We start from the raw sequence: 13,395 nt of genomic DNA, 5'->3' as shown, positions 1-13,395 counted from the left end.
AGTAAGTAGAGAGCAATATAAGAGATAGCATATAATCAGTCACCAAATTGTAGGTTTCATACCAAATACTCTCCCAGTTCACAAAAGGGAGATACAGGTGATGTTTGTATTATCCTCCTGTGTGTTTTTAATCACTCAGTAATTTCCTCTCGGGTGTTTGCATTCCGTTCTTTGATTCTCTCTGTTGAGTGTATTAACCTCCTTTGCGGGGGTGGGGAGGGGTTGCAAGGGAGGGCTAATTTCTCCAAATTATATTGTAACATGTTGGGAGAGAGCCAAGGATGAAGCGTTCTTGGCATGTTGGTGTCTCATCTTTCTTTCCTCTGTCACCAAGAGCAGAAGCCACTGCCCTCTGATGGCTACTGATCCTTTAGATTCTTGTCTCTTTGTTACTTTCGTCCCGACTCCTGTAGGTTTACCTGGCCTATTTGGAGGCATGGTTTCACTTTAAGGTAGGACTCTCCTTAGTCATTTCTCATTCATTCATTCAGCAAATATAACAGTGCCAGATGCTGTTATAGGTCAATAAGGGCAGTGAAAAGACAGACAAGGTCCGTGCTCTCCTGGAATACACAAATTAGTCAGGGAGACTGACAGTTGTCAAAACATATAAGTAAAAAAATGACAATAATTAAAATAGGGTGACTTGATATGAAGTGACTGGGAGCATACCCCAGTGGGTGGTTGGGAAGGGCTTTGAGAGAGTGATAATTCTGCCAATGTCTGAATGACAAGGAGGCGGTTAGGAGAGTATGAGGGAAAGAGCTTCCAGGCTGAAAGGATAGCTAATACAAAGGTTGTTAAGTCAGGAAGAGCTTGGTGTTCAAGGGGCAGAAAGGGGGCCAGTGTGGCTGGGGCGGGATGGGGAAGGAGGAGAGAAGACATATGTTGTACAAGATGATGATGCAGCTTGTCAGGGGTCAGGTCACCTAGGGTCAAGCCAAGGTAGAGAGCTTGAATTTTAGTCTGTGATGTGGAGCCATTGTAGGGTTTAAAGGGGAAGTGTGACATGATTTAACTTGCATTTGAAAAGACCCATCTGGCTTCCAGTGAGGAGAGTGGGTGGTCCAGAGGCCAGGATGGAAGCAGAAAGAGCAGTTAGGCTGTTGCAGTATCTTATCTAGAGATGAAGAGGTGTTGGCTGTAGAGCTGGGGAGAAGTGGGTGCATTCAGAGATGTCTTGTACATTGAGGACACGGGGCTTGTAATGTAGTGTGTGTGCAGGTTAAGGTAGAGCAAGAAATGGAGAGTGACTCCTAGGTTGCTGGATAGTGATGATGCTGTTAATAAAAATAGGGCAGCCTGGAGAAGTACCCGGTTTGCTGGGGTGGGGAGAGGAGGCTCATTCTGGTTGTGCCCTGTTAAAATTTGGTTGCCTGTTAGTTGTTGCCATAGTCAAGGCACATGTTCAGGGCCAGCAAAGTTAACTGAGAACCTTCTGTATGCCATTCATTTTGCGAGGCTCTTTCGTATATGTCCCTCATTTATCCTCACCACAACTTTTTGGAAGGATATTATTACTATTCCCTATTTTCAAAAAAAAATGTTTTTTAATGTTTATTTATTTCTGAGACAGAGACAGAGCATGAGTTGGGGAGGGGCAGAGAGAGAGGGAGACACAGAATCAGAAGCAGGCTCCAGGCTCCGAGCTGTCAGCACAGAGCCCGACGCGGGGCTCGAAATCACAAACCATGAGATCATGACCTGAGCCAAAGTTGGTCACTCAACCGACTGAGCCACCCAGGCGCCCCATTATTCCCTATTTTCAAAGGGAAGAACTCAGGCTCGGAGAGGTGAAGTGGCCTGCTCTGGTTTGAACCCAGATCTTCTGACCCTGGGGCTCAGGGTGGACATTGAAGGAGGCTGGTTAGTGCAGTGTTGATGGCTTTCATTTGGAGAGAGGTTATGTTGGCTCATCAAGGCCTGATTCCCACGATTCTCAAAGAAGGGCCTATCAGAGTAATGCCCATGTGTAACGAGCTGTTGAAAATCTTGACATTTTCAAAATAGTGCAAGCTCTAAAGACCATTTGAATAAGATTCCCAGTCCCCTTAGGAAATGCCACTTTGTACTAAACGAGCACGTGACACTTTGTACTAAACGAGCAATTTTATAAAAGTGTTAAAAGGAACTTAGAAATGTTGAGGGGATGTAAGGATGCTGTTTCAGCCTTTGGTTGCCACCTCTTTACTCTGTGGCCCCAGGAGGAACTGAAGAAGACGAGGAGGCAATTTCTTGTGTTCTTGGAGTTTTGGTTACCAGTTTTAGGACTTAAGTAGGAGCATTATTAGGTTACCGACGGTCCTTGGTTTTCTTGAGACATTGGGACTTAGAACAAAGATACTAAGTGCCTTAACAAGCCTGGAGGCCACGCTGCTTGTGGCATCAGACCTGCAAGGTGATACTCTTACAGTATTGGGGGAGCCACACTGACGAGCCAGAGGGGCCAGAGTGGCAAATGCTGCTAGCATACCAATGAGAAGAGCCTTTGATAGAGTCCCTCCTTAAGCTTTGAGACTGGATACTTTCTCACATTTTAAGGTGTTTCTTCTCTTTATATCTGGGTCAGATCAGAGCCCATGCTGACAGTGCAGATTTGTCCCACACTCAGCGTATCAATCCCACCACTATCAGAAAACCAGATTGATCAGGGTGCTTTGAGCACCAGTCACATAACTCCAGAACTTCCTGCTATGCCAAAAGTAATTGCCATGCTAAGTAGTTGGAACCTTCATATTTAACGGACCAGAGTCTTGCTGCTCACATTATAGTAAAAAACTATATGAATAGAAAATTAATCTTGCAAGAAACTATAGGACCTGTTTACATTTTACTAGTCCTGTCTGTGATTGGAGGCAGGTTCTTCCTTATATTGAGCTCAAATCGTTTTCCAGCTCTCTCTGGTCCTCACTCTGTCCTCTTGTCAAATCTCTCGTGTTTGCTGTTGGACTTCTTTGGGGCCTACCCTAACTCCTTTCAGGTCCAGGGCTTGTGAAGACGTGCTTATTTATGTGGATGGTTACCTATGGCCTGCCTTCAGGGGGATCATCCTTCCCTGAAACCTTCTGTGCTCCCTGGTCCTCTCCCAGGTGAGACTGGCTGCCATCCAACTTGGAGGGGCTGTTCCTGGGAGGATGAGCAGGGTCTGAGAATGAAGCCTAGCTTATGTTTTACCTCATTTGCCAAGTTACTTACTTTCTCAGTAGCCTGAAGAGAGATAGAAGCCCTTGAATGGAGGAAAGGGCTCCCTTTTTGTGCTCCCTTGAAACCAGCCACCTGGCTCCCAGCCGGGCCATCTCCATCACTACGAAAGAGCAAGGTGGCAATTCAGGTTTAAGAACAGGTATTTCAGGGGATTTGTCTGTGCCTGCTAAATGTGTCTTGAGACAGGATGATAGGACATGAGATTCTTCATGGATTTTAGAAAATCAGGAAATGGAGCAGGGTGAGGGCTTTTGGGCTGAGGTTGGGGACAGCAGGTAAAGTCAAAGGACTTTGCAATCTCCAAATGGGTGTAAGGACCCAGCATTGAGCAACCTTTGTTTGGTGAGGGTGAGCCTGGGTCAGCAGAAGGAGACCAGAAGGGTGGTGGTGTGCAGGAACACAGGAGTTGGCTGCCGTTGTGGGCAGGTCATCCTCCCTTTCTGAGCCTCACTTCCTCACCTGTGGTCTGGTGTGATGAAACACAGCCTGCCTCGCTGGGTATTTGGGAAGATTAAATAACCCAAGAACCTAACACTTCTTTCGCTCAAAAAGTGCTGAACCAGAAGCTCTGCCATTAGCAAGCTGGGCGAGTTTGATCAGAAATAATCATATTTTAAGACCTCAGTATTCAGGAGGTATTACTCTGGTTTATCTCTTTTCTCAGTGTCTGAGCCCCTTTTTTTCCCTTTAATTCAGTGTTCCAATAACAACATATAACCCAGATCCTCAGTTCCCTTATGTGTAGCATGGGAATAAAAATATCTTCCTTGCCCACCTCAGTGGGAGGTGGGAGGGTGAGATATGATGAATATGACCATACTTAAAGCTTTATGGAAATTCAGGAAATGGTAGTGGTGACGCTGTGGTTGATAACTTTTTTTTTTACAAAAAGGGCAGCATCTATATCAGGGAAGAAAGGTTGGGGAACTGCTTCCAGATCTGATCAAATAACAGCTCTATTTTTGTCCACTTTAAAAATCTATCTTTCTTCTAATGTTGGAATGTAAAGTTCATCTTAGTGTCTAAACCTTTCAGCTCCAGATTCACTCACCTGAAACTCTGGGCTTATTTAAGCTAGTACAGGTTGGGTGTGGGGAGCCCAGGAGTTGCTATTAAGGTCATGCAGCATATATGAAGTGGTTGCTGGATGCTGGATGCTGCTCCAGGCATATGGGAGATTCGCTCTTTGTGTGTTTATCAGAGATCCACCTCTCGGACCTTGAAGTAGGACCACACAGGTGCTGTCATTCAGAAATTTGGTCCTGGGCACAACAGAAGGAGGGAAGTGCAGAAGAAGAGGGGGAGGGAATAGCAGTGGATGGTACTGTTTTTCTGATGCTTTGTCTTTAGGGATTTTTGGTCTGCCCATAGACTCCTAAGGGAAGGGGACAGCAGGTTATCATGCAAAGAATATCAAATCTAGAAATCGAAGACTGGGATTTATGTCCCAGTCTTATCACTTATTGATGAAGCTATCTTTTTTTTATTTTTAAATTGAACTTTATTGAGGTATAATTTACATGTAATAAAATGCACCATTGTAATTTTAGAGTTGGATGAGTTTTGGTAACTGTGCATTTCATGTTAGCACCATCAAAAGCAAAACACAAAACATTTCTGTCACCTCTGAAAGTTTCTACTCCATTCCACTCAACCCCCACCTTTCACCACTAGTCCCAGACAATCACTGATCTTTCTTCTATACCTGTAATTTAGATTTATCTTCCTGGAGTTTTATAAAAATGAAATTATACAATAGTAGTTATTCTTGTTGACCTTCATTTGCTCAGCATAAATTTTTTGGTGGTTCAGCAACAAAGCAGTTCATTTCTTTTCATCCCTTTGTAGCATTACACTGCATGAATAGTTTGCATAACATGTATTTCTATTTACTTTTTGGTGGACATTTGGGTTGTTTCCAGTTTTTTGCTCTTGCATATAAGGCTGCTATGCATATTGAAGACAATGCTTTGTGTGGACCTATATTTTCACTTCTCTTAGATACCTCAGAGAAGGTATACAAGTGGGTGTTTATAAGAAAATGTCAGGTTGTTTCCAAAGTATTGGCACCATTTTCTATTCCAGCCATTAATGTATGAGATTTCCAATAGATCCATACCCTTGCTAACAACTTTTTAAAATTTTAGCCACTCAAGTATATGTATTGTGATATCTCATTGTGGTTTTCATTTGTATTTTCTTGATGACTGATAATGTTTGGTCATTTGTGAATCTTCTTTTGTGACGTGTTGAAATGTTTTTTCTATTTTGAAAACCAATAGTCTGTCTTAATATTACTGAGTTGTAGGAACTCTTTCTATATTCTGGATACAAATCCTCTGGTATTTGTATGTATTGAGACTATTTTCTCCCAAGCTGTGCCTTGCCTTTCATATTTTTAATAGGTAAGAGACTATAGATGAGTAAGGTTCCCAAAGTATAAGAGGCCATGAAATAATTTGAATGAAACAGAAAATGTTAAATGTATATATAAAATGAGTAAGTTTTATATGCCAATCATAATTTCGTCCAGTACAAGGCTATTTCTTTTTTTTAAATTTTATTTTTAATTTTTAAAAATTTACATTCAAATTAGCATATAGTGCAACAATGATTTCAGGAGTAGATTCCTTAGTGCCGCTTACCCATTTAGCCCATCCCCCCTTCCACAACCCCTCCAGTAACCCTCAATTCTCCATATTTATGAATCTCTTCTGTTTTGTCCCCCTCCCTGTTTTTATATTATTTTTGTTTCCCTTCCCTTATGTTCATCTGTTTTGTCTCTTAAAGTCCTCATATGAGTGAAGTCATATAATTTTTGTCTTTCTCTGACTGACCAGTTTCACTTAGCATAATACCCTCCAGTTCCATCCACATAGGTGCAAATGGCAAGATTTCATTCTTTTTGATTGCTGAGTAATACTCCAGTGTGTGTGTGTGTGTGTGTGTGTGTGTGTGTGTGTGTGTGTGTGTGTATACACACACCACATTTTCTTTATCCATTCATCCATTGATGGACATTTGGGCTCTTTCCAGACTTTGTCTATTGTTGATAGTACTGCTATAAACATGGGGGTGCATGTGTCCCTTCAAAACAGCACACCTGTATCTTGTGGATAAATGCCTAGTAGTGAAATTGCTGGGTCGTAGGGTAGTTCTATTTTTAGTTTTTTGAGGAACCTCCATACTGTTTCCAGAGTGGCTGCACCAGCTTGTATTCCCATTGATGAAGCTAACTTGAACAAGTCACTTAACCTCTCTGAGCCCTTTCCCATTCATAAAATGGGGGTCGATGGTGTTAATAGATAAGAGGTATAAGGAAAGGTTTTGTAGACTGGGGAATCCTTGAAAAGTAATAGTGGATAGTGCTGTTGTTGCTTTATTATTACTCCCATTGTGAACAGAGCATTTTTTTTCTTCCAGGTGGCAATGAAGCAGGGAATTTAAAATTCCCTGGTGAATGGAAGTGACTCTCTAAAAGAACCTGGATATTTAAAAAAAGGGAGGGGGGGTATTAAGCCAAACCCTTGAACATGGTGCAAGTGTTTATTTAAGTTTTTTTAAATGTTTATTTATTTTTGAGACAGAGACAGAACATGAATAGGGAAGGGTCAGAGAGACAGGGAGACACAGAATCTGAAGCAGGCTCCAGGCTCCGAGCTGTCAGCACAGAGCCCGATGTGGGGCTTGAACTCACGGACCGTGAGATCATGACCTGAGCTGAAGTCCGACGCTCAACCGACTGAGCCACTCAGGCGCCCCAAGTTTATTTTTTTAAGTTTATTTATTTAGAGAGAGTGCATGCATGTGAGCGGGGGAAGGGCAGAGAGAGAGGGAGAATCCCAAGGAGGCTCTGCACTGTCACTGTAGAGCCAGAGCCTGATATGGGGCTCAAATTCACCAAACCATGAGATCATAACCTGAGGCGAAATCAAGAGTCGGACAGTTAACTGACTGAGGCACCCCATTTTATTTAAAATTGGTGCAAGGATTTCTGAACCAGGTGTTGCCGGGGCCTGCTTCTCATCCTTCTCTAGATGCTCATGCCTTAATTCTGCTTTTTTGTGAAGATCTGAATGTTTTCTGCCAGAGAGAGCCCTAGGATTCCCAAAGACTTGCTTCAAACCAAGAGCTGGGAATTTGGAAGCTGGAGTGGTTGGGAGGGGTGAAAGTGTGCAGGCAGTAGTACACAATCACAGGGCCAAGGAGCAACCTGTCCTGATGGCTTTGACCACTTCACATTTGGCTTATTAGAATTCGCGAGGCTCTGAACTCAATGCCAGCTTACCCCAGACACCAGAACACAGGACACTCTGGCCGGCCGCCAGGGCAGAGTAAGAAAATCTTTGTAGGTGTAGAGACTTTTCCCCCCCCTTTTTAACCTTTATACTATGCTCATTAAATCTACTAATCTCTGGGTAGCCCCATGCTCAGTTTGGAGATGGGGCTAATACCTTAACACTAATAAACTGAGATGATATATTGACTCTGACAGTGAAAGCATTTTAATCATTTGTATTAGGAGCCTTAAAAAATGACCATGCCCTTTGATTAAGTAATTTTACCTGTGGAACCTTAACCCAAGGAAATAATTTGAATTGCAGGAAAAGCCTGTACTAAAAGATGTATAGTGCACCTAATATGTCCAGCAGAAGAATGTAAATCTTTCTAGAATGTAAGCACCATGGGGGGAAGAGCTTTTTGTTCACTCCATCTCCAGCACTTAAAGCAGTGTCTGGCACACAGATGGCCAATGAACATTTTTTAATGGTTATAGAAAAAAAATTTACATCCATATAATGAAACTATTTTACAGGTTTAACGTATCTGGCAGTAGAGCATTCCTATGAAACTTTGTGTGTGTGTGTGTGTGTGTGTGTGTGTGTGTGTGTGTGTGTGTGTGTTTGTGTGTGTATTTGTCAAATTGGTTTCCATACAACACCCAGTGCTCGTCCCAACAGGTGCCCTCCTCAATGCCCATCACCCACTTTCCCCTCTCCCCCACTCCTCCATCAACCCTCAGCTTGTTCTCAGTATTTTAGAGTCCCTTATGGTTTGCCTCCTTCCCTCTCTGTAACTTTTTCCCCCCTTTCCCCTCACCCCCAGTCTTCTGTTTCTCAGGATGAGTGAGATGAGTTTCACATATGAGTGAAAACATATGGTATCTTTCTTTCTCTGTATGGCTTATTTCACTTAGCATAACACTCTCCAGTTCCATCCACGTTGCTACAGAGGGCCATATTTCATTCTTTCTCATTGCCACGTAATACTCCATTGTGTATATAAACCACAATTTCTTTTTTTTCCAATATATGAAGTTTATTGTCAAATTGGTTTCCATACAACACCCAGTGCTCATCCCAAAAGGTGCCCTCCTCAATACCCATCACCCATCCTCCCCTCCCTCCCACCCCCCATCAACCCTCGGTTTGTTCTCAGTTTTTAAGAGTCTCTTATGCTTTGGCTCTCTTCCACTCTAACCTCTTTTTTTTTTTTTTTCCTTCCCCTCCCCCATGGTCTTCTGTTAAGTTTCTCAGAATCCACATAAGAGTGAAAACATATGGTATCTGTCTTTCTCTGTATGGCTTATTTCACTTAGCATAACACTCTCCAGTTCCATCCATGTTGCTACAAAGGGCCATATTTCATTCTTTCTCATTGCCACATAGTACTGCATTGTACATATAAACCACAATTTCTTTACCCATTCATCAGTTGATGGACATTTAGGCTCTTTCCATAATTTGGCTATTGTTGAGAGTGCTGCTATAAACATTGGGGTACAGGTGCCCCTATGCATCAGTACTCCTGTATCCCTTGGATAAATTCCTAGCACTGCTACTGCTAGGTCATAGGGTAGGTCTATTTTTGATTTTTTGAGGAACCTCCACACTGTTTTCCAGAGCGGCTGTACCAGTTTGCATTCCCACCAACAGTGCAAGAGGGTTCCCGTGTCTCCACATCCTCTCCAGCATCTATAGTCTCCTGATTTGTTCATTTTGGCCACCCTGACTGGCATGAGGTGATATCTGAGTGTGGTTTTGATTTGTATTTCCCTGATGAGGAGCGACGTTGAGCATCTTTTCATGTGCCTGTTGGCCATCCGGATGTCTTCTTTAGAGAAATGTCTATTCATGTTTTCTGCCCATTTCTTCACTGGGTTATTTGTTTTTCGGGTGTGGAGTTTGGTGAGCTCTTTATAGCTTTTGGATACTAGCCCTTTGCCCGATATGTCATTTGCAAATATCTTTTCCCATTCCGTTGGTTGCCTTTTAGTTTTTAGTTTTGTTGATTATTTCCTTTGCTGTGCAGAAGCTTTTTATCTTCATGAGGTCCCAATAGTTCATTTTTGCTTTTAATTCCCTTGCCTTTGGGGGTGTGTCAAGTAAGAAATTGCTACGGCTGAGGTCAGAGAGGTCTTTTCCTGCTTTCTCCTCTAGGGTTTTGATGGTTTCCTGTCTCACATTCAGGTCCTTTATCCATTTTGAGCTAATTTTTGTGAATGGTGTAAGAAAGTGGTCTAGTTTCATCCTTCTGCATGTTGCTGTCCAGTTCTCCCAGCACCATTTGTTAAAGAGACTGTCTTTTTCCATTGGATATTCTTTCCTGCTTTGCCAAAGATTAGTTGGCCATACTTTTGTGGGTCTAGTTCTGGGGTTTCTATTCTATTCCATTGGTCTATGTGTCTGTTTTTGTGCCAATACCATACTGTCTTGATGATTACAGCTTTGTAAGGCTAAAGTCTGGGATTGTGATGCCTCCCGCTTTGGTTTTCTTCTTCAATATTACTTTGGCTATTGGGGGTCTTTTGTGGTTCCATGCAAATTTTAGGATTGCTTATTCTAGCTTCAAGAAGAATGCTGGTGCAATTTTGATTGGGATTGCATTGAATGTGTAGATTGGGTTGTATTGACATTTTAATAATATTTATTCTCCCAATCCATGAGCATGGAATGTTTTTCCATTTCTTTGTATCTTCTTCAATTTCCACCTATGAAACTTTTTGTAAGATATAATGGTGTAAAGTAAAGCAGCAAGTATAAATTATATGGAAAAAAATTTGAGCATTCCCAGATCCCCAAAATAACCTCTTGGGCTTTTCTTTCTTTCTTTCTTTCTTTCTTTCTTTCTTTCTTTCTTTCTTTCTTTCTTTCTTTCTTTCTTTCTTTCTTTTAATGTTTATTCATTTTTGAGAAAAAGAGAGAGAAGGAGGGAGGGAGAAAAAACACAAGTGGGGGAGGGACAGAGAGAAAGAGACAGAATGTGAAGCAGGCTCCAGGCTCTGAGCTGTTAGCACAGAGCCCATCTCTGGGGCTCGAACTCACTCACCACAAAATCATATCTGAGCCAACGTTGGATGCTTAACTGACTGAGCCACCCAATTTCCCTTTTTAGGCTTTTCTGATACCTTAGGACACACCTTGTTAATAGATGCACAAAATAAATCGAGCTAAAACACAGATGCTCACAGACACAGTTCAGAGCTGTGGCAGTTTCATGCTGAGATGCTGAGTATAGTTCCCAGATAGGGAGCTTGGTGGTGCCACTCACTGCTCGGGTGTTTGCTGCCTCCGTGAGGGCTCCCTGCAAAACAAACAAACACTGAATGCTATTTTTGCTTTTCAGCTTTTTTTTTTTTTTTTGTAAAAGCAAAAATTCTTCTCATATTTCTTTCTGTTAGCGAAAACAGGTACAGTGTAGGTCTTTCCTAAGTGAAGTGGTATAACGTGAACTTTCAAAAAGCAGGGGACACCTGGACTCAGCTATTTCAAATGAAGACGTCTTAAGGACATAGGAAATTTCTATGTTAATAGGATGTGAGCAAAGCAGGATACAGATTTCTAAATACAGCAAACTCACAATTTATTTTGTAATAGAAAAAACTAGGGAAGGAGAAGGTAGCCGGGTTTATCTCTAGGTTGGTGAGATCATGGATGGCATTTTTTCTTTTTATATTTCTAAAATTTCTAAAAGAACAGTGATGTTTTGATTAGGGAAACTTTTAAAAGTAAATCATATTCTTTGAAAAAGCAGGACATTGGGTTAGTTTATTCATTGAGCAAACCAGCACACTATAGAGCCAGCTCCTCCTCCCTTACAAAGAACCAGGCAGCCTTTGTGAATACACAAAACACCTACACACTTTGGTTGTGACTGTCAGCCTGGTGTGGAAGCTGATCCCTCCTAACTTCAAAAGGGTGATAGAAACTCTTCAGTGTTGAAAATTGTGCAGGCCATGTTGCAGAGACATGCCCATGCATTTATATCCTATCATTGAGGTGAAGGCATTTTATATTAGGGAGAAGAATTTTAAGAAGATAGTTTTTCTGGGTGGGTGGTTAATTCTTGGAATTCTTTCCCTGGTTGATGGTTTCGGGAAGCTGTTGAAAGTACTGTCTGCTTTCCTTCATTCTTGTTTTAGCTCGTGCCATCTAAAAGTAACTTTTTGCTCAACAGTTCGGTTTGTTGGAGTACGTACTTTGGGGAATGTCTCTCGAAAATGCAGTGTTCTCTTGGAGCCAAGACTTTCCTAGAGTTTAAATCCCTGCGTCTTAGGTGGGCTTTGACACCTGAGCTGGAAAAGTTCGTGTTTTTTTAATGCAATGGAATTCTGACAGATCAAATGCGTCTCAAAAGAAAGGCTCACTCTCTCAATGTGGGAGGAATCTGTAATGATCCAGGGGTCCTCAGACATTACTGACTTGTTGTTGTGTATGTAATCCTTTCCATTCACATGACTTCTCATTCATTATCTCTCTTTCTTTCTCTCTAGCCATAACCAACAGACCACAGCATTCAGGCACCCTGTGAGTGGGCAGTTTTCTCCAGAAAATAGCGAATTTATTCTTCAAGAAGAGTAAGTACTTCTATATATTCTACTTTTCCAAGCAGAGTTTTGAGAGTTTAAAGGCATTTGCTCAAAACAAAACTTGTTGGACTATTTTCTCGCCCAGATAGAGGGGCTTGGAGTGGGTTGGTTGATACGAGGTGGAATGCAAGAATTTTGTTTTTTAATCTCTGGACGTCTCTAAGTGGGAAGATGTGGAAGTGGGGAGATGATACGGGCTTGTGCCATGATTGGTACTGTCAGAGCCTGTTACAAACTCTTTTCCCCCTGAATGAACCCTCCCCCATCAAGTATCCTCTAACATACTACTGTGCTCTGAGAGGACCCACTCATCTAGAGTGAAGTTGCCTTAAATACAGCCTCACACCAAGCTGAACCAGCCTCCCATAGACCCCTCAAATAAGAGTCCAAAGCCAGGGCTTAGAAGGGAGGAGGGCTGTGGCATCCATTGTCCCTGAACATCTGGAGTTCTTTCTGCTTGCTTTTTCCAACGTGGGGACTTTCTTGCTCCTCAGTCCTATTTCAGCAGGGCCCCAGGGTGCTCTGAGGTAGGTTCTACCACCCAGGGCTTGTCTACTTAAAAACACATGTACAGCCCAAGCAAGATGTGTTCTCCCAAAAATGAAGGAAGAGCAATGTATGCAAGTGGCTTTGTTCCCTTCTGCTCATCTGAGACCATTCTGTTTGAAGAAAATGATACTGTTTGAGAAATTCATAGAGATGTTCGCTTCCCCCCTTTATATTATTTTTCTGTTCAATCTCTAGACCAACTATGATCTTAAATTATGAGTATTTTTACAGCATTTCCCTCCCTCAGTACTTACACCTTTAAACTTTGGGTTATGGAAACTTTCAAGCCTATGCAAAAGGAGAGAGAGTATTATCTCCCATCTTCAATTTCCAAAACATGGCTGATTTTATTTATTTCATCTATAGCCTCCCCCTCACTACCTGGATTATTTTGAAGCAAATTTCAAACACATCATTTAATTCCTTCAGTATTTTCAGCTTACAGTCATTATCTTACAGAAATTTTAAAACTAGAAATCTATAATTATGATACGACATTCCTTACATGTGTACTCTATGCTGAGGGTTTTACATATTTAACACAATAGTCCTGAGAAGTAGACCATCATCATCGTTTTAAAGATGAAGATGCCAAGACTCAAAGAAGTTAAGTCACTTGCTCAAAGTTGCATGACTGGAAGTAGAAAGAGCTAGGATGTCACCCCCGTTTGATCTCTTTAGTCAGGGCTAACCCTTGGTACTAGTCAGAGGCTACTTACTAAATTATTATCATCATTATTTTAAGCAGACTTCATGCCCAGTGGGGAGCCCAA

At 41.9% G+C, this 13,395-nt stretch overlaps 1 protein-coding gene across 15 annotated transcripts in view; it reads left to right on the top strand.

The window, feature by feature from the left end:
- Positions 1-13,395, top strand: part of PLEKHA7 (pleckstrin homology domain containing A7) — a 221,099-nt gene that overhangs the window by 117,836 nt on the left and 89,868 nt on the right. For all 15 annotated transcript variants that reach the window (XR_006714108.1, XM_045484647.1, XM_045484645.1 and 12 more), the window contains one exon: positions 11,978-12,061. Coding sequence is in view for 13 of the 15 variants with exons in the window: in XM_045484647.1 (XP_045340603.1) it covers positions 11,978-12,061 (84 nt within the window). In the remaining 2 variants the exon portion in view is untranslated. The remainder of the gene's footprint in view (positions 1-11,977; positions 12,062-13,395) is intronic.

Source organism: Leopardus geoffroyi, chromosome D1 (genome assembly GCF_018350155.1).
Source record: "Leopardus geoffroyi isolate Oge1 chromosome D1, O.geoffroyi_Oge1_pat1.0, whole genome shotgun sequence".
Taxonomy (NCBI): Eukaryota; Metazoa; Chordata; class Mammalia; order Carnivora; family Felidae; genus Leopardus; species Leopardus geoffroyi.
Note: the sequence above shows the minus strand (reverse complement) of the source record. Positions and strands in the feature narration are given on the sequence as shown.